The sequence below is a fragment of the Leuciscus leuciscus genome (genome assembly GCF_965113295.1).
Source record: "Leuciscus leuciscus genome assembly, chromosome: 20".
Taxonomy (NCBI): Eukaryota; Metazoa; Chordata; class Actinopteri; order Cypriniformes; family Leuciscidae; genus Leuciscus; species Leuciscus leuciscus.
Genome location: NC_138744.1, coordinates 33,538,099 through 33,560,024, shown reverse-complemented (window position 1 = coordinate 33,560,024; position 21,926 = coordinate 33,538,099). Strand labels below are relative to the sequence as shown.

The window sequence follows — 21,926 nt, the reverse complement described above, 5'->3', positions numbered from 1 at the left end:
GCAGGACAGCATATGCGATTTAATTTTCTGTCATCTTTGCAGGACTGCAATATTGTTACACAGAGGCTGCAGCAGATATGAAACATGATCTAAGTCCAGCAGCTTTATTTACAAAAATTTACAAAACTTCAAAAAAACAGAATCTCAGGAACTTGAACAACTTAATGCAACATAGAACTGACAAAAAAACTGAAAAAAAAACACAAGGCTTAAATAGACAGAAAACAGAGGAACTAACGAGACTAATTAACGAGACACACCTGAACTGAAACTCAAATCAAAACGGTAACCATGGAAACAAACAGGCAGGGGGGGAGAAAGACAGAACTGAACTAATTGACAGATTACCCAAACACAGACACGAACAGAAATCAAAACAAACTGACATCGTGACAGATATGAAGTGTGTGCAAAGTAACATTAGCAACAGTGTGAAAGTGAATAGCACATAACAGGCACAACACCATATAAACTTGAATATCTATTGGTACAATCGTCACATGACTAAACGTATCCCATCGTTTGTATGCCTCTGTTTTCACAGTCCACACTACAACGTGAAAACGTTGAATGCAATTTTTTTGTTATCCCAAAAATCTTGCACTCTTGACTCGAGTCCATGATTAATGCCAATTTTCTACATAATTAATTGTACTTAATTGACTTAAACGTTAAAGTTTCCACATAATTAAGAGTAAAAAGCGGGAGTAAGGGACACGTGTGCAGGGGTTTCGCAAGAGTCTGACACTTCCTCCTTCGGTTTGCTCTTGTGGTTCAGGATGGTAAAAAACGATATGACAGCAGTGACTCTTTACTCAGAACACAGGAATCTTTCTCAGAAGCTGGATAGGCTCATTTCAAAAACCTTTTGTTTCATTTTATTGTATTTTTTACAGAGAACTTCGACTGTGCGCCAGACTTCGCTGGGCAGTAACTTCACCGGAGTTTAAATGTGACCTTCACCACTTACAGATGCTTTTAAAAACTTTAAAGTATGTATTGCAATCGTGATTATGTTACCATCTTAATTAGAATAACTGGTAATGCTTTAGATTTTATTAATAAGTCATTTATAAACATTATATAATGCTTTAAACAGTTAGTGTACATTAAAATATGAATATATGAGAACATGTTAAAATCAAAGTACATTTTTATTTTTACTGTACATTAATTAACAATTATATATGTTATAGGGTTTTATAAGATTTCTTTTTTTTAAAGCAAATGGTTTTATGTATTTATTATTTATCTTTTTTCTCTTTTGTCCCCCTTTTTCTTTTTTTCTTTAAGTTTTAAATGTTGACTGTTAGAAACTGAAGGTTTTGTAATTTGAAGACTTCTCTGGAATAGTTACAAGATTTCACTTTTTCTTTCAGACATCATAACCATGGCATCAGTCTGGCTCGTGCTTGTGCTGTGGATATATATCAATGCACGGATAAAAGGTGAATCAACAAAATTTTTTACCCATTACATTTTGATTACGAGACCATTTCTATTCTTTTTTCTAGCACTTTAAACCTTTTTAATTTATTTAAAATGTATTGTTTTTTAAACAGGAAAATGAATTACAAAATAAATGACCCTTTTCATCATTTGCTAAAAAAATTGGGCAACACTTTACAATAAGGTTTCAGTGGTTAACATTAGTTAAGAACAGTTAACAGTTAACATGAAATAATAATAAACATACTTCTACTGCATGTATTAGTTCATTTTTATTTCAACATTTACTAATACATTAAAATCAACAGTTGTATATTGTCAACTAAGATGAACAAACAATGAACAGCTGTATTTGTATTAACTAGCCTTAACAAAGGTTAATAAATGCTGTAAAAATGTATTGCTCATAGCAACAACATTGGCTATACAGTAAATTATTTTATTGCAATCTCAAATATGCATCAAGTACATAGCAATGTCATTTGTTTGTTTAGACACACCAAGGTAATGTTTCTCTGATGTCGTGCAACAACTCCCCACACATTTTGAAATAAGTTTGTTGTCAGGAATGTGTCACGCAATGCAAAGTCACAAGACTAGTGAAGATCGGTGTGTTACTAGTTAATTCATTATTAGAGCCCAACTTATCTTCCTGAATTCATGTAGTGTCCAAAAGTGATATCCAGAGGGGATTTTTGTTTTTATTGACCCTACAAGTTTGATTACACCAAAATCCAGGGAAGAACCCATCACTAATCTTAGTTGAGATATTTATCTTACAAAATTATTTGGCAAAAAAAAGGCAAACTACAGCTACAGGTTTTATTTTACTATGAAAAACAATGTATAGAAAAAACAAAAGCTGACAGGAAAAATCATTCACTGACTACAACATAATCATTGTTGGTTCTCTTTTGTTTTTGCATGTGTTCATCATTTCTTTGTATGACAACCTGGCCAAAAATGATGTCCGCACAATTTGCCATGTTTTACTGCGTTATTACAAATAAGACAATTGATCCAAGCACAACTGTGCAATATGCTTACGAAATCATTAACACATTTTTTATAATATTTGAATAAAGGATGAAGATGTCAATTTTCCTAGGCCAGACATCACTTTTGGCCACTAAAAACTGATATACATTTATTATCCGCAGTGATTCAGGCATCGTGTGCTAAGGTACACACTCCAGACTTATTGGTGTTCGCTGGCTCACCAGTATCAGTGTCTTGCTCCATCGAGGACGACTGCTTGCTGACCAAAGGCAAAGACTTCCGTGTGGAGTGGATGATTAACGGGGATTCTGCCCCCAGCAATCTCTCTTACCAGGAGAATAACAGGACATATGGCCTACTCATCCCCAGCCTATTACAAACAGCAGACATCATTTGTGCCCTGTGTGTAGTGGAAGAAAACTGCCAAATAGTCAATGGAGTGACAGTAAAAGTGGGATGTGAGGATCTTTTTTTATTATTATTATTATAACAGACCCTTTTCACATTTCTAGGGTTTCTCATAATTAGTCATACGTAGTTGGTTAAACTCATGTAGTGGTGAACGGGGCAGCAAACATCTTTTTTGCATTCCCATTTTGAAATGCATTTTCCACAGCTTTCCAAAAAAAAAAAAAAAAAAAAAAGAGAAAAAATATAGAGAAATTCTGTGCATCTTAAATTACATACTGTTAGAGTAGGTACTGCATTTGAATTCACGGAGTAGGTACTACAAACTCGTCAATGGTGGGGAAGCGTTATGCCATAAATTATAGAAAATATTGTCAAAAATAATATTTATAATATATGAAGAACTTCTATACTAGATGCGATGTTGATAACTGTGAACACGCATCATCAACGTCTGTGAAAAGAGTCCATGATTAAGTACTATGTTGCTAATTACTAACTACAGTCATAGATCTTAATCAGAGTCCATTCCATATCTAATCTGGCATGAATGAAAACGAGGCTTTGATGTTGGTACTGATCATTCAACCAGCAAAGCTTATCTTATACAGACTGTATTTCCATCCTTCACAGCCTTGTTTCCATTCACACCAAATTAAATATGGCGTCTGCTCTGAAAGGTCAGTTTTTACATTCACACCAAGGAATTTTATTTGAAGAATATTATATTTGCAGAAATGTAATCATCAAGACTATTCATCATTGTCATTCCAGGCCAAAGTTCACCAGACTTATAATCTTCCTTATATCTTTAAAGATCTTCCACCCATTCCTCGAAACCTGAGCTGTGTTTTGAATGTAACGCTGTCATCCAGACTCCTGTGTCAATGGGATCCTGGTGATGATACAGCCAGCCTTCCTACAAGTTATACTCTTCACACATTGAGGTACTAATTTCTGCTGACATTTTCAAAACTGTAGCTTGTTTATGGATCAATCTCACAAAGGTCACAATTCACTCTAAAAATCTAAATAAAGGGGATAAAGGAAATTAAAAACGAACAAAGCTGAATTTTAGGATCATTGGGATTTTTTTTTTTTGCATTACAGTTTCATGACAATCAAGTACATTTCCCCTGACAAATTTGCTTTTCCGTAGTGCATCTAGAGAGCAGCAGACATGCAGGTTAGGTGGATTGGACATGCCAAATTGGCCGTAGGTGTGAATGCGTGTATGTGTGAGTCCCAAGCCATGTAATGGGGAGAGCTAGGGAAAGACCTGGCAACCTATCCCGGAAATAACATTGCTGAGAAAAATCATGGACAGTCTTCTGCGTATGGAGTCTAGGGAAACTTACAGGTATTGCACACCGGACACGCAAATTCTATTGTCAGTTTGTGTTCAACAATATTGTTATATTTAAGGACATTATGAAATTAAGAAAATGTCTGTACTGTACGCTAAGTGTACAATTTTTGGATCGGATTGGATAATGAGGAGGGCTGAGGATCCAGGGTCCAGCCACACTCAATCCATCACCATCCCAGAGTCAGACCCAGCACCCACACCCACTGCCGTTATGGATTCAGAGCCCAATGCAGACCAATAGACCCAGCTGATTCTCGCCATGGAAATCGAGCCTGAGCCAATGCCCACAATGGAGCCAGAGCCTGCACCCCCTCTCCGCCTCGGCTCCACCGGAGACCATGGTCCTCACGGCTTCACCTTGGTAAGTCGTCACCCTGCCTGCGCCAAAGACCTACGGGCCTTCAGCTATGCTTCATCCCTCCAACCTTCGTTTCCAGTGGGCTCCGCCCTGCTTCCGGCTCTTTGGTCTTCAGTCAAACCGGCTTCGCCTCCATCCTCTGGTACTCTGGCTCCACCTCGGATGCTGGTCGCTGTGGCTCCACCTTGGTCTCCAGACCCATTAGTGTTGCTCAGTCCCATCTATTCTCAGCCTGCACCTTGTGCTCCACTTCTAATGGTTCATCACTGTCCTCCATGGCTCCTCCCTCTATGGATTCCACCATGGCCTGTCCTCTTGTGTCGCTCTGAGTTCTCGTCGGCCGTCCGTCCACAGTCCACTCCTTCATGGACTCTTGCACCATCCTCTCCTTCATGGCTCCTCAAACGCTCTCTTTCCTGAAATTCAGCCTTGGTATAGAATTACAGCCACTACGAGCCAGTCCCTCAATGAGCTTTCCTTAGGACGTGCCATTTCTGTGTCTGTAGCTTTAAATGCTAATGAGGAGGAGAGAGGCGGGGCAAGGTGGAGGGTGGGGGTGTGGCCTTGACCAGCTTGCGGCCACGGTACCATGCGCTAATGTTTACAGTGGATGTATCACAATGGCTTGTAGACATGCAGTCGTTCAAGCTTTCCAGTTTGACCCAGAATCTGATCCGGATGGAGAAGCACCTGAAGAAGTTGCAACTCAGCGGCTACAGCAGGACGTCTCCGAATGGTTAGTTTAAAATATTGTGTCTGGATACGGTACTTTAGTTGGTTTGTTTATGTATGCTGTTGTTATTATCATGTAGCTAACACTAGCCTACGTTGTTGGCTTTTCATGTTGCTCTGATTTGCTATCGTTCTAAAGCTGTATTAGCATCTATATCAGTAATCTTTGTAGTTTAGAGAAGACTGTACTCTGGATAATTTTTTTTAATGACAAAGAGAAAATAAAATGAAGTACCGACTGATTCTTCAGAGGCTCGGATGAAGGAACTAAAAAAATACTTTTGTGTTCATTTGTACATCCAAACACTGAGCAACTGCCATGCTTCACTCGTTTGCAAGCCATGATGTCTCTCGAGGAAAAAACAATATCACGCTTGCACGGTCGTAGCTCATTTTCTCATGGGCGGGCTAAATTCTCTGAGTGGGCAAAGCAGAGAAAGGGGAGGTAACCTTTCCCCGTATGACGACATATAGGGAAGATTCCAGATTGGCTCATCTGAGCTTTCATTTTCTCAAAGGCGGAGCAGGATACCCTGGGCTTGGTTTACACCTATCGCCATTTCTAGCCACTGGGGGACCATAGGCAGGCTTGGGGAACTCATATTCAAGGGATTTCAAGATGGCGCCGCTATGTTTGGCCTGCCACTTGCTTCTCTGTTTTTTCATGTTTGTTTTTGCTACCGTCTCGCCGATTATTGTTTATGATCGCACTACGCTACCGGAATTGCGTTTTACAACTAATCGCCTCCTAAATGCCCAGTCCTTCAAACCACCACCGCCACTGTTGACATTAATTCCTTCTTACCTGAGACGCCCTGTCTGTCTGCTACCAGGCAGTAAGCGTCGCAGAAGACGCGGTCAGAGAAGGGGGTTTCATGTCAGGCTGAGGACTCACCTGGATTCTCTGTCGCTGAGGACTGGAAATCAATCAGGACTTGGCTGTGCTAAAAGATCGTGCTACCGATGGCTTCGGCCGGTTAATTCCAACACTGGCGTTCCATTTCCGGTTCCCCACCGCGTCAAAACATCTACCCGGGGTTGCGTCCAAGGAAACCTCCGTCCAATTCCTCGTGTGACATCGCCGCCTGTCAACTCGACCACGTTCCGCATGGCATTATGTAACACCAGATCGCTCAATAACAAAACATTTGTCCTCAATGATGTCATCTCCTCTCACAATCTTTTTCCTCACCGAAACCTGGCTTCCCCCAGGTGACGTCAGTGCCTTTTCGGAACTCCTCCCCTCTGGCTATCTTTACCTAAACACCCCGCGGCAAACGGGTAGGGGCGGGGGGATAGCTACTACACACAGACAGTCCTTGATATGCCGCCAGCTGTCCACTAGAGGGTATTCCAGCAAAACATCTGTTCAAACAAGCTTTTAACACGTAACCTCTGACTCGACTGCTATTTTTTGTATGTATATTTGTGTTTTATTTTCTGTTGTCTATTAATGCTTTTACTGGAAAGCGCCTTGTGCACCTTTTGGCTGCTGTAAGGCGCTATAAAAAATACAATTTGATTGATTGATTGATATTAATGTTAATAAAAAACTCACAAAGTGAAATTTTCATGCTATGGGACCTTTAACATAAATACTCTTTGTTATTATAACCATTTTGGACTCTTTTCATCTTTCATCTGACTTTTAAAGAGCTTGTGACATAAAGAGCTTGTAAACATAACTTATCACTAGAAAAATGTACAGTAAATAGCCTGTTAAACATTAAAGTATCTGTTCTCCTTATATAGAACCTATTTAACATAAAGGGTTCTTTAAAAATGAGTTAAGAAACCTAAAGTTCTATATAGAACGCACTATCGAACCCTTTAAAGAGTTCCAAAAATGTACAATAATGTGATGTTTTGCATTACAGTAAGAGCAATTGGGGGAAATGTGTTTCATTGTCTTGAAAATAATGTAACAGTGACCCAGCAAAATATAAATGTACTATTTCCAATTACTTTTTGTGGTTAAATATGACTTGGATATTGTGAATTAGTGAGATTCACTCTTATGGTCTAGACTAGAGTAAATTCAATTTAATTTGTGATATAGTTGTGGTGACAGGTTTTATAAATTGTTACTTTCTCCAGGAACAAATCAGAAAAGGCTCAATATGAGATCCCACCTGGAGAGAATTCCTACTCCGTTCCGCGGCATTCTTTTTGTCCATTTTCAAAGTTTGAGGTTTATGTGAGAGCAGTGAATGTCTTAGGAAATGTCACTTCTGCTCCTCTGGAACTGAACCCTATGGAAACAGGTAAAAGAGCAATCATCTTTATTCCTCTGTCAAGAATTAAGAATAAATGTGGAATTGGTGACTTCATACCAGGATTGTGCTCTATGCAGAATTGATATATATATTTATGTAATGTATTACAGCCAAATTCAGCGCTCCAGAGATGAAGAGGGTTGAAGCAGATAATCCTGGCTGCTTACTGTACAGCTGGAGTCTTTCACCGTTTCAGACATGGGTGTCGGTATCTTTCATTGTAGAGCTGAGATTGACAACATTGAACAACCAGTTTGACAAAGAGTTGGTAAGTGATTGCTTTTCATGATAATATTGCTTGATCAGCTGAAAGGTGAAACAGTTTGCAAGTTATCCGAGACAGTGTCTTAAATAATCCTTCTATTATAGGTTTCCATCTTAAGTGCAGAACAAAAAAACAAAATAAAACAATGTGGCCTCCTTCATGGGACAAATTACAGCAGCACAATGCGAGTGAAGTACCGTCCAAGGAGTGAATGGAGTGAATGGAGTGATCCGAAAACAAGCACCACACTTATGAGGGGTAACAAGTTATATGTCTTCACTACCTTACAACAAAATGCTGTATTCAGAATTTTACAAATGACTGTACAAATAATGACAATAATTATAATAACCTAATTGTACTAAGTTGTGGAATAGTGTCTGGTGATCTGTGTTAACCGCAAATGCAACGGCATGATTAGTTCATGTCGCAGTGCATCCTGGGAACCTATGATGACCAAAATATACCGTGCACATTACAATACTGTGCAAATATACAAGAGATTATAATCTCTTGTTGTATTGTTATAATCTTGTTAAGATTATAATAATACGACACGACAGATAATTGTTGTGATTCTACAGCAAAACACTGCTAAAGTTCGATTAAACCATCAACATATAAAAAATATTTTAGATATTTGAAATATGAGGGAAGAAGAAAATACTAAAGATGGTTAAGGTATTTATCTGAGAAAATTATTTTGCAAAAAAAGTACAGCTACAGGTTTTATTTTACTATGCAAAACAAAACAAAAACTGCATAGAAAAAACAAAAGGCTGACAAGACCAGCATAACATAATCAGTTATTAATATTTAGCTGGTTCTCTCTTGTTTTTTTGCATGCGTTCATAATTTCTTTCTATGAAAGCCTGGCCAAAAACTGTCCGCACAATGTTTCACGCAGTCAAAATAAATCAATCGACTCCAAGCACAACTATGCAACCTGCTAACAAATGTTTAATAATATTTGAATAAAGGCTGAAGATGTCAATTTCCCTTGGCCGGACATCACGTTTGTCCACTATTGTATATTTACCTCTTTGTTGTATGACTTGTCGACACTCAGAACTAGTTGTTGTATTTTCAGCTCCGGTTGGACGTTTGGACACATGGCTTAAAGTGAATGATCAGGTCGCACAGCTCTACTGGAAGGTGAGAGTCTTTCTGATGGTCACCGTGATCAACATATTATGTTGATCCAGGAACAATATTCATGGCCGAAAATGTAGTCCTTACACTATCCCTACCCCTAAACCTAACCCTACCCATAACCTTTCCCTGAAATCAGAGGGAAAATATAGGTGAATAACACTGATGTAGAAGCACCTAACCCTGGTTGAGCCACACACACACACACACACACACACACACACACACACACACACACACACACACACACACACACACACATACACACACATACACAAATGACCAGTCAATTAGTAATTGAAAGATCTCTGATGTTCATTCACATTTGTAAAGGTCATGCTATTGTATGTCCAAAGTTAAACTCTATTTGACTGTATCTTCAACATACTGTGAAAATGTTTATAAAAACATACATCATACACTAGCAATTAAAGATTATGGGACAATTAAGGCACTGCAGCAGGATAAATAGTCAGTTATAAATATTAAGTTACGTCCAGTGTTTCAACTCATGCCATGATCATGTAATGCTGGGAACCTGGTAACTTTCACATGCAAGGATTCGAAGAAGGGACATGAGGCAAAACTTTTGATTGTTTTTACAAATTCTAAATATTTTTTTCTGCGATAACCGACTGCATATCTCGCAGATCTATTCAACCTGAAACTTCCCATTAACCACTGCCTTGTCTCATTTTAGCCCTCAAAAAATTTCCGTGCCAACGGCTGGGATTTGTCATACACTGTCGAATCAAAGGAGACTAAAACGACTTTGTGTGTAACTCAAAAAAGCAACTGCTCTTTCAATCTCAACAAGTGGATTAAAAAGGTCTACCTGAGAGCCACGAATGCAGTGGGGAGCTCGAATTATACCCAAGTGCCAGTGTATCACAAGAAAGGTAGTAAATTCCCACCGTAGACTATATTTCTGACAGATGTTCTCTCAGTGATGTTTGATGACATGTTCTTGTCTGGTTTTAGGGCTGGACTCTGTGTCTAATGTCAGTGTGCGTCCCCAGTCGGAGACGTCTGTGCTCATAGCGTGGGAAAGCCTTGAGTCCTCCGGTGTCACGGGATACACGCTCGAGTGGAGATCTCTGACTGAGGCAGATCCCCTGTCCTTCAGTCTAACGGACAAAAACAGCCCCAGTCTCTTACTAACAGGTATTTACTATTATAGCAAATAATAATATCAACCATATGAACAACCGGTCAGAAGTTTGGATTTTTAATTTTTTTTTATTTGAACAAAAATGCAGTAAAAGTTGTGAAATATTACAATTTTAAATCGTTTGCTATGTGAATATATAGTAAAGTGTAATTTATTCCTGTGATCAAAGCTGAATTTTCAGCATCATTACTCCAGTCTTCAGTGTCACATGATCCTTCAGAAATCACTCTAATATGATCATTTGCTGCTCAATTATTATCAGTTATCATTGGTGCTCAATTATTCATATTTTAAAAACAGTGTTTGCTTCTTAATATTTGTTGTGGAAGAAATTAAATAGAATAGAAAGTTCAAAAGAACAGCATTTATTTGAAATATAAATCTTTTGTAACATTATTATAAATATCTTTACTGTAACTTCTGATCCAATTAATGCATCATTGTTTCACGATAAAGTTCTGCTTCCTTTTGTGGCTTCCCTTTTCTAGATGGTTTCTATGGTTACTCATTAATTGATTATGTTCACCTGAGTCTTGTTTTGTTTTTCGGTTAGCTCACAGTTTGGTTCTTCTCTTTTTCTTGTGTTGTCTTTACATTAATGAAGCTATTACGTAGTTTTCTGCCTTCTAGAGTGCTTTCTTAGGGTACTTATACATAACAACGATGTACTAAAAACGGAAATGTTTTTCCTTTGCATTTTTCCTGTTCAGATTCACGTTTTTGTAGATTACATGTATACATGTAACAGTATTGCTTTCAAAAACTTAACTTGAAACGTGTTTTCACGTTTGTGTTTTCATGTCCCCTAAACACTGTTGTCGTGTAAATGAACGGCAAAATGCGTAAAAAGTTTACATTTTTTGTTGAAAATGGTGTTGTGTAAGGCCCCTAAGTCGTGATCTTGTAAATAAACACATAATGACACCTTGCTGAATAAAATTATTATATATCTTACCCCAAACTTTTGAATTGTAGTTTATCACTGCAAATCAGCATATTAGAAGGATCTTCTGAAGGACTTCTGTGACACTGAAGACTGAAAATTCAGCTTTGCCTTCATATAAATAAATTGCATTTTAAAATATGTTAAAATAGAAAATTATTTTATAATTATTTTGTATTATATAATACAATTCTGTTATTCTATTTTAAATTGTAATACTATTTCACAATATTACCGTTTTTACTATATTTTTGATCAAATAAATGTAGTCTTGGTGAGCAGAAATCTTAATTATTCCAAACATTTGACCAGTACCGTAATAATAATAATAATAATAATAATAATGGGAAAAAAATTCGAATTATATTTGGTTAAATAGGGTTTAAAGTGCTAAGTCACTTTAAAAATGTACATTAAAAGTCATTTGATATTTAATCTTTTATTTTCTTATTTGTTGCTGACAAAGTGCATGCAAATCTAATCATGGCTGTTTTATTTCAGGGTTAAGGCCTTACAAGCCCTATGAAATCTCAGTTTTTCCCAAATATGCTGACGGGGTTGGACGTCCTCTTACCGTAATGGCATATAGCCGTGAGGGAGGTGTGTAGTGCATGAAAGTAGTGGACATCTGAGGGCTTTCTATGAACTGGGGAAGCAATGTGCAAAAAAGCAAAGCCGGAGAATGATACAACACTTCCATCTAGTGGGCTTATATTTCCCTAGATGTATAATTCTAGCATGCTGACAAATGTTTCATATATTCTCACAGCACCCTCTGAGGCACCAGACTTGGAAGTTCCAGAAATCCTTCATTCACAGGTCAAACTTAGCTGGAATGAAATTCCCCTTGAACAGAGAAATGGGATCATTCAAGGATATACTATTTACTTTTGGGATGATATTAACTATACCCGAGGTATTCAATGATGCAAAGAAGTTCATAACAGATTTTCAGATTTCATAACTATTTTATTAACCATAATGTTTCTATTCTTTTTCAAGTTATAAACACTGAGAAGACCAATGTTGTGGTGGAAAATCTTCAACCGCTTACCAAATATTATGCCTTAATATCGGTTTTTACAATGGGTGGAAGTTTTAACGGATCAGTTGTGCACCTGGCAACTGTACATATTGGTGACTATTTTTGACCACACTGTTCAATTATTAATAGTACATATTCTAAGACCTATACTATTCAAATATGAGTGTTTGTGTATAAGATTTCGATAATAACTTTTACAAACCATAATCACTAAGTGCATTTAAGCATGCATTATATGAATGCACTCCTTAACATTCTACAACTATTCTATAGCATATTTAAAAAAATGATAGCTCTTGTGGCCTCATGCCTTAACAATGTTTCCTTTGGTTGTATATTTATTATAAATCATATTGGGTAACACTTTATTTTACAGTGTCCTTGTTACATATGTTACTTGTACTTACCAGAGTAATAACAGTAAATTATGCATAATTACATGCAACTAACCCTAAACTAAATCCTAATCCTACCCTAACCCTATAGTAAGTACATAGTTGCTTAATATTACTCAGTGCTTAAATGTATAATTATTACACTGTAACAATTACACCTTAAAATAAAGTGTAACCTCATATTGTACATATTATAAATCTAAGCATGATGCAGTTAATCAGACAAACAAATTTGACATTTTATTTATTATATTCTGTGTAGAGGGATGATTTATTTTCATTATTGGTTTGATTATTGAAAATGTTTTTCAGGTGGACTTGACATGGTGATCTTTGTTATCCCAGCATGCATTGGGTTATCCCTTTTCGTCATCATTGTTGTGTTTACCTGTTTGGGGAAACATGAGCGGTGAGCATCCACAGGCTTGTTAAGTACACTGTAAAAACTGTAGAAATTGCTCGTAAATTTTAAAATGCATTACAAAGAAACAGCAAGTAATACATTGAATTAAATGTGACATTTTGAAGTAGAAACACTAAAAGAGTATTTTCTTGTAAAACATACTCCAATAATCTTTATTTGCAACTTCTAGAAATCATTTGTACAGTGTATTAGTACTATAACGTGGTTTCTGTGTGGTTGTCACAGGGTGAAGATGTGTTTGTGGCCTATAATTCCCGACCCTGCCAACAGCAGCATTAAGAGGTGGACCACCACTGACTCACTGCAGGTACTGTATGATGAACGGCTGTAGAAGCTGTAGTTTGACTAATGAACCCGTTAACTCTATGAGCACTCACATAGAAATGCACTATCCTAACTTACATGGATATAATTCATGAATGCTTTGGAATACAGACCTAAGGTCTCTTTTTAAAGAATACACTTGGCAGATTATTGCTCTTCAAAGAATTAAAGTGTAAAAAAAGTTACAAAAGTTTAAGTTTACCGTAAAGCAAATGTACTGTACTAAAGAACATATTATATTTATATATATATATATATATATATATATATATATATATATATATATTAGGGAATTAACGCGTTAATCTTTGCGATTAATTTGAGATGTTTAACGCATAAAAAATAATAATAATAATAACGCAATTGACGCAGGACCTTTTTTTTTTTTGTCTCGTTTTAATGACTTCCTGTTGTGGCTGCCATTGAAAAGGCAGAAAATATGCCGTCCCGCCCCTCCGTGTTCGGCGATCAGGTTTCATTCTCGCACAGCTTGTTTAGTAACTTCACGAGCGGGTCTTTTCCGCTCCATGTGTGCACCGCGCTCTCCGTTCCGTGTGTGTGTGTGTGTGTGTGTGTGTGTGTGTGTGTGTGTGTGTGTGTGTGTGTGTGTGTGTGTGTGTGTGTGTGTGTGTGTGTGTGTGTGTGTGTGTGTGTGTGTGTGTGTCGGCGCGCTGCGCTCTCTGCTCAATTTTCGGCTCCGTGTTTGCGCTGTGCGTTCTGCTCTGTCGTTAACAGCCCAAACTCTCCAATCATGTACCGATCACACACTGGAAAAGCAAAGTCCGCTCAAATACATTTCTCAGTAGTAGACTTCTGTTTGCTGAGCTGGTATAGCCATGGTCAACAATGGTAAAATGGCCTGCTCTAATCACATGCTCTGGTAATAATGGCTTTGTATGACTATACTTTATTTTGATAATTAGTCAAAAAATAAATCTGTTAAATCTGAGTATGTTGCATAGAACTGAATGAAGTATAATATATATTGTATATATTGATGTTTAATATTTTAATATTGGACTATTTTCTGTCCAATTTGTGTGGACATTTTTCTTTTTTTCCCCCTTTTTCTTTTTGTATGTTGTTTAATTTAATTAGTGATTCTACTTTTAAATACTGATGATTACAAGTTTCGGGGAAATGCGATTAATTGCAATTAATCACAGCAAATTGTGTGATTAATTTGTTTTTTGTTGTTGTTTTTTTATTGATTCCCAGCCCTAATATATATATACTACATATATATATATATATATATATATATATGCAGTACAGTCCAACAGTTTGGAAACATTACTATTTTTAATGTTTTTGAAAGAAGTTTCTTCTGCTCATCAAGCCTGACTTTATTTGATCAAAAATACAGGGAAAAAAAAAAGCAATATTGTGATATATTATTACAATTTAAAATAATTGGTTTTCAATGTATTATACTTTAAATTATCATTTATTTCTGTGATGCAAAGCTGAATTATCAGGATCATTACTCCAGTCTATCACATGATCCTTTAGAAATCATTCTAATATGATGATTCATTATCAAAGTTGGAAACAGTTCTGCTGCTTAATATTTTTTCATAACCTGTGAAACTTTTTTAGGATACTTTGATGAATAAAAAGTTAAAAAAGAAAAAAAAAAGAAAGAAGCAAATGTTTGAAAAATAGAAATATTTTGTAACAACAATATACACTACTGGTCAGTAATTTGGGGTCAGTCATTTTTATTTTATTTTAAATAAATCAATACTTTTATTCAGCAAGGATGTGTTAAATTGATAAAAAAAATCCATAGTAAAGTTATAAAAATATATATATTTTTTTTTGAATAAATGCAGTTCTTTTTAACCTTTTAATCATCAAATATATTTAGCAGAACTGTTTCCAACACTCATAATAAATCAGAATATTAGAATGATTTCTAAAAGATCATGTGATAGACTGGATGTCACATGTGACACTGAAGACTGGAGTAATGATGCTGAAAATTCAGCTTTGCATCACAGGAATAAATTATTTTTTAAAGTATATTGAAATTGAAAACCAATTATTTTAAATTGTAGTAATATATCACAATAATACATTTTTTTTCTGTATTTTTGATCAAATAAATGCAGGCTTGATGAGCAGAAGAAACTTCTTTCAAAAACATAAAAAATAGTAATGTTTCCAAACGTTTGGCCTGTACTATATATATATATATATATATTACTAGATTATTTTGACTCTAAATTTGTTATAAAATTAAAGGCATATATCTTGTCAAGTTGTGTTCCAATTTTGGAGTAATTGATATGGCAAAAATTGAGGTTCCTTTGAGATTTTCTTTAGGTGTTTTACCGAAAAGTATGGAAGCTTGTTTCCGCCACGGACTAAAACAATTTAAAAGATTTGTGACTTTTTTTCTGACTTTTTTTTTTTCTGACTTTTTTTTGTGTTTATATCTCATAATTCTTACTTTCTAACTCTTTTAATTAATATCTACAAATAAAAAAGATAAAAGTCACAATTACTCTTTATTCTGTGGCGGAAACAAGCTTCCATAAAAAAGCGACATCCATATTCCACAGATTTTTGTTTTTTTGTTTTTGTATGCGTTCTCCTGGCACAAATTAACACAGTTCTGTCAAAGTATCACTTCTACCACAAAATAGTGGCCAAACATGGAACATTAAGTCTCAGACCTTTCCAATGATATGTTTTTGTCAAGATTAGAAAAAGATTTGATTATAAAATAATGCAGTAAATTTAGCAAAATTTGAAACGAGAGAGCCCACTAGGGGGAGGAGCCTGCTAAAAGGTTTTAAAGTACCGATTTCATGGTAACGCAATGTCCAATTTCAAAATGGTTATCTCCGAGTGTTTAAGCTTTCCAATGATACCTAAGTTATGATGATTACAAAAATATGTTCTAGAGAAAAAAAGGCAATAAAAAGTGTGTCAAGTCTCCTATTACTGAATATGTGAAAAGAATTGTCAATTAGAAATAGTCAATCAAACTGTTCAGTAATTTAATTTCTTAACATGTTTTTGTCCAAGGGCATGCCTCCCTATAAAGAAGACAAGGACCCTGTGTCAGTGTTTCTGTCCCGCTTCAGTCTTCTTGATCTGTCTGAGAAAGAGCCGTTCAAGGGTGACTACGTCAAGGAGAGTCAGTGGTCACATGATATGGTCAGTCGTAATGGGAGTCACCGCTCTTTCCAGGCCTGCAGTTCCGACTCGGAGCAGGACAGGGACTCAGTCCCTTACGCCACTGTGGTTTTCGGTGGTTCGCATCAAAGCCACGCGACCCCTCTGCCACCCTACGTGCGCTCTGAGTCCACACAGCCCCTGTTAGGAGGGGACGAGCCCGGCAGCCCTCCACCATATGAGAACGTGTCGCTAGGCAGGCGTGTTTCTAAAGCAAAACACTTCACTGCATTTCCTCAGAATTCCACTGGAAGTGAGGAGAACGAAGAACTTTGGGAAGAATTTCCAATGCTCAGATCCTTAGAGATCAGGGATCCTGATCATAACTAAACAGAATTTGAGTCTATATAGAAAACATGCAGGGGCCCCGAAAAATAACACAGGCTCATTGGAAAAACGTGCCTCTACCTAGATTTTTGCAAAAGCGTGCAAAACAAAAACAAAAAAACAGACCAACCACTGCCATTTCCAGCTTAAATTAACACTAACACTTTTATTCTTTTATTATAGACTTATTTTCATGCAGTTCCTTGCAAAATATTGTGTTATGACCTCAAAACACTTTTAGTGCAAGATTTGTAAACTAAAACATTTTGACGTTTGCATCACATGACCAGCTCATCCGTGTGTCTTCTCTGATGTAAAGTCTCTCACCTGATACAGCAGTGCTCTCGTGATGTGAAGCGCTCGAGTACGAGTCCCGTGAAACACCAATCATGATAAAAGAGCTCAAAGACTTATAGAAGCAGCTAAAATGGCACTGTTGCTTCACCAAATGTGGTTTTCTCTCACGTTTGCTTTTGTTAACACTATCAGGTATGTTTAGGGTTTAGTATAGGTGGTTCATTATTAACAAACATGACAGAGCATTAACCTTTTAGAGCCACTGACCAGACAATTCTATTCAGAACTGCTGCGATACTACAACAACCAACGCAATAAAACGTTGCCAGATTCACGTTCATCGTTTTGGGAAAAAAAGACGAATGTGCTTTTAGAGCCACTCATTGGACATTTCACTTTGAAAGTGTTGAAAAATGTGCAAGACGTAATGTAATTTCATTGTGTAAAAATGTTTTCACAGGCAGGTTTTCCCAATGAGCCTTAGTTGCCAAAGAGTCTGCGTTCACGCAGAGGCTGTATGTGGTCATAACATGATTGTTTTCCCTCGCATATTTGTTTTATGAATGACAGTGTGATCATCAAAAATAACAATCTGGACCACTGCCACTCAGTTCATTATCTGAACTGTCTTTAATATTGCCAGGGACTGTATATCCATAAAACAGACCGCTGGTATTACAACAAATGGGAGAAAGTGGAACTTTTAATATGGCAGATTTAATAAAGTAAGTCCCACCTTCCAAATAGAAGAGCCATTATATGTGAAACGTGTCGCATACAGTAGATGCATTTAATCAAGTTTCATGTTTTACTGGTAGCCAGATAAAACTAGAGAAGAATTTACCTAAACAAGAATGCAAAGTTCTTAGCATTGAGAAACTGCAGCAAATTTCAGTAGCATAAAAAAAATAAAATAAAAAAAAATAATGCTATTCATGATATCCAGTTTAAAAGAAGCACATTTCTGTTTTGTTGTCAATGAAGAGATGATGGGTCTTATTGATGGCAATGTGGGAGTAAATAAGACAAAAAAAATAATAATAATAATGCTGGCCAGCATGTGTTAATTTCTGTGGCTGTATTTTTGTATTGCATATATATATATATATATATATATATATATATATATATATATATATATATATATATATATATATATATATATATATATATGATTTCAATTAGAGTATGTACTATTAGAAAAGGAGCACAAATATGTCTGATTTGTATCTGTATGTTTTTATTTTTGTAAAAGAAAAAAAAAAGAAAAAAGAAAAGAAAGTGATTTTTTTTTATTTACTTCATAATTACTGATTGTTTCATTATGTTTGATACGTGTTTTGCTATATACATTTACCTCTTTGTCTGTATGGTGCTTTAAATGGAGTATTTTTATATGCATTTTGAAAATTTTTAAAGAGTACAAATTGTGATTACATCTGGCAATGTATAGCAACACCTCCTCTGGAAGGATAAAATAAAAGATTTACATGATTTGGCAATTCATAATTTTATGTGTGACGGTGAATGGTTTTCAGCATGTAATGTTTAATAAAAAACTTTTCTAGAAGCTCAGCAGAAACTCTTTTTACATACTGATGAAAATATACTGCCACCTACTGAACCGGAGTGTGTAGCTTCACGGCTTCAATCTCTTTTGCTAAATCTTAACAATGAGTTGTGTCTTGCAGATGTTTTAAGGCACTGGCAATAAGTTCTTTAGTATATACCGATTCCTGAATGATTCAGTGTGTTGAACAAAGTGGCTGCGTGACTGATTCAATTACACATTCATAAAGACAGTCGAATGAATCAGCAGTTTGAAAAGGTTGAATGAATGATTCAATGACTAGTCTGATGATGTACTAGTCTGAAGGAGTATGACTACATATGACTAGTAGAAGGAGTGTTACTATGTAAACTGCAGACATAGTCTAAAATCTTAAAGTGCCCCACTACTAAAGCACTGACAGTCTTGTATGAAACACTCAAAGACACAAACAGTGAGACGTCCCAAGAGGCCTATCCCTCCGGTTGACCGATGATCATCTGGACTGTTTTATATCAGCACTTTTGAAAGACAGACCGGATAGTCAAATTCGAAGACTGGAACTGATGTTTCAAGTTACTGTTTTTATTTAAAATATATAAAACAAAAAATCTATTGTTAATGTGTTTTACATTCACATGAACAAACAGCATTTACCCTTACGTTTTTCAAACATTATACAACATTCGTTTCGAGACATCCTAACATTGAGTTCATTAATGAGTCCGATGCAGATTCTGTAACCACTGTGGGATTCATTTCCCAAAAGCATCATAAGCTTACATAAGACTGTAGAAACCATTGGCGCCAATAGTCTACTGGTCTACTGGCTTTTACGACTGCTGAATTCAGTAAGTTCATTTCGTGTAGTATTCCTCAGACTGATAAGAGTTTGTAAGTCATCTTGAATGATTCATTAAAAGAACCAGGTCCTTACATTTTTGTATTTCATTTTCTTGCCATTGTTTTGCCGTACACTTTTTTTCATGGCCTTACATCAAATTCAGACTTTAAACAGATGGCAGTTTAATTTTGCATTTCAGTTAAAGTTCTGGGCTATGCAGTTTCGGGAATTTCTTCGCTGTATTCTCGCTTTTTGCTCGCAGGTTTCTCTATAGAGCTCCCCCTACAGCTTCGCAATAGATATTTGACAACACTGTCGAAAAACTCGTTGGCGATTCTCAGACACCAGAGGCTAGTAGATCAACGACATCAAAGCAGATGGGACATTCTTTAAAACGTCTTCTTCATTCGGGTTCGAACAGCGTGAGGGAGCGCAATAATAACAGAATTTTTGCAGATTTTTTTGCCGTAAAGCAATTCGTTACATCGCGAGACCTGATATCACGCGATACTTTGCGGCCGCCAGCTCAAAGTTGCAAAGGTGTTTTTTCCGCTCACAGGCGATAGGGGGGTGAGAGATGACCACCATTCAACCCGAAAAAAGTAATATAACCATTCCAATGACCCCAAAGCTGTTCAGTTAAGGTAAAAAACCTGCATTGTTCACCTATAAATAGAAAACTGTGAGGTTGTATTAGTACATGTTGTTGATTTTGTGCATTTACTAATTAAATATTTGGATTTTTTTGTTTTATTCTACCAATAGAGAAACTAGACCTACTCAGAGTCAGGGAGTAATAATCTGTGTACCAAATATGTTCCTGAATAAAATTGAATAAAGATGAACAAATGTATTAAGGTATTATCCAGCTAACCGGGAACATTCTCAGACCTCCAGCTAACGTTCTGGCAACGTTCTTCCAGTAACATTAATATAATGTTTATTTGAAAGTTATCTGGTCTTTAAAACCCATTTATGCCCACCAGCAACTACTGTAACTTGCCACGGTGTATAGTTGTCATTTTCCTTTTGTAAGTATTTTTCTAGATGTTATCCATGTTTTATGTCTCAATGACATGCAAGCAAACAACCAAATAAAGGATTTCAAGAAAGAAAAAAAAAGGTATTCACTTCCTTCCTGTCCCATGAGGCTGTCAACTTCCTACCTCTACTTCCAGGAAGCATGGCGAAGGCAAACCCTCCCAAAGAAAGGTAATGAATGAATGAATGAATGAATGAATAGCTTTATTGGTCACTAGTCACAAGTACCAGCGAAATTCCGCCATCAACCTGTCCATACAAACATACATACAATATGACAAGGGGGTAGACAAGACAGGAAGACAGAGCATTTTAGGAAAGAATACAGCATAACATGAGGAGAGGTGAGGAGAAAAAAAGGGCCACCCCCAGACTACGCTCCTGTAAGGAGTCCAGTTTGGGAACAGTAAAAAACACCTCAGCAACATTGGCACATAATCATCACTTTAGTAATTTTCATGTTACTAATTGTTGACATATATATATATATATATATATATATATATATATATACATAATCATGAAGGTCTCTAGAATCATCCAAACAAAACAAATCTTACAAGAGATCTATAGTTTTTTTTTTTTTTTTTTTTGCATACTTTGTCAAAAGTCCAAGCGGCAACAAATGCCTTGTAAGTACATACAGTATATCATGGTAAAATTGGGTATACTGTTTTAATGGGTTAATAAATCAAGGTTCAATAGATTATAAGCTAGATGCAGCTTTTTTGGGTACACATCAAATGTTCTCCGACTTTTATACATAATCAATTTATGAATAAAGATTGATCTGTTGAAAGCAGTTATTTTGAGATAGATGCCAAATGTTCTTTTACATTGAGGGGGTGCTATAACTATAGTTGCCGCACATTCAAATATGATTTTCAAGAAAAAAGAACACTATTAACACGACTATATTCATGAAAGCATTCAGAAAAATGTGGCCACAAATGGGTTAATAATAATGCTCTCAAAACATTAGCACAAAAACATTATTTATACACCGTTCACTACAACATTCAAAACTAACATTCCCATGTTTAAAGAATGATCAAATGGAATGTTCCCTTAATGTTTTGTATGGGTGTTTCGAAGATAATGTTTTCATAACTTAATAGGAACGTATGGAAAACATTGTTAGAATATATTTTGTTAGCTGGTAATTACCTTAAAAATATGAATGTTATAAAACTCCAACTATAGTGTTTAGTTTTACTTGATGATTTGACTGAATAAATTGCCCTGTAATGTATGGTCCTTCCCGCAGGTGAGAAGACTAGTTTCAGAGTGCAGACAGACAGACAGACAGACAGACAGAGGTATAAATACTCTAAAAGAGCGTTTCATTTCATCAAAGAGTCTCAAGACACAA

At 36.1% G+C, this 21,926-nt stretch overlaps 1 protein-coding gene across 1 annotated transcript; it reads left to right on the top strand.

Moving 5' to 3' along the window:
* Nucleotides 1–795: 795 nt before the first annotated feature.
* On the top strand, nt 796–18,690 carry csf3r (colony stimulating factor 3 receptor). The gene is made up of 16 exons (XM_082149145.1): nt 796–992; nt 1,380–1,448; nt 2,610–2,906; nt 3,674–3,803; nt 7,413–7,579; nt 7,702–7,859; nt 7,961–8,114; nt 8,947–9,011; nt 9,709–9,907; nt 9,990–10,172; nt 11,624–11,722; nt 11,892–12,038; nt 12,125–12,259; nt 12,875–12,971; nt 13,212–13,293; nt 16,347–18,690. Exons 2-16 carry the CDS (start codon nt 1,391–1,393, stop codon nt 16,824–16,826), a joined length of 2,451 nt encoding a protein of 816 aa, XP_082005271.1. The 5' UTR covers nt 796–992; nt 1,380–1,390; the 3' UTR covers nt 16,827–18,690.
* The last annotated feature ends 3,236 nt before the right edge of the window (nt 18,691–21,926 follow it).

Coding starts and splice junctions, on each gene's coding strand:
- csf3r (XM_082149145.1), top strand. CDS start 1,391: ATGGCATCAGTCTGGCTCGTGCTTGTGCTGTGGATATATATCAATGCA. Junction 12,039..12,124: donor TGATATTAACTATACCCGAG/GTATTCAATGAT, acceptor TTCTTTTTCAAG/TTATAAACACTGAGAAGACC. Junction 13,294..16,346: donor CCACCACTGACTCACTGCAG/GTACTGTATGAT, acceptor TTTTTGTCCAAG/GGCATGCCTCCCTATAAAGA.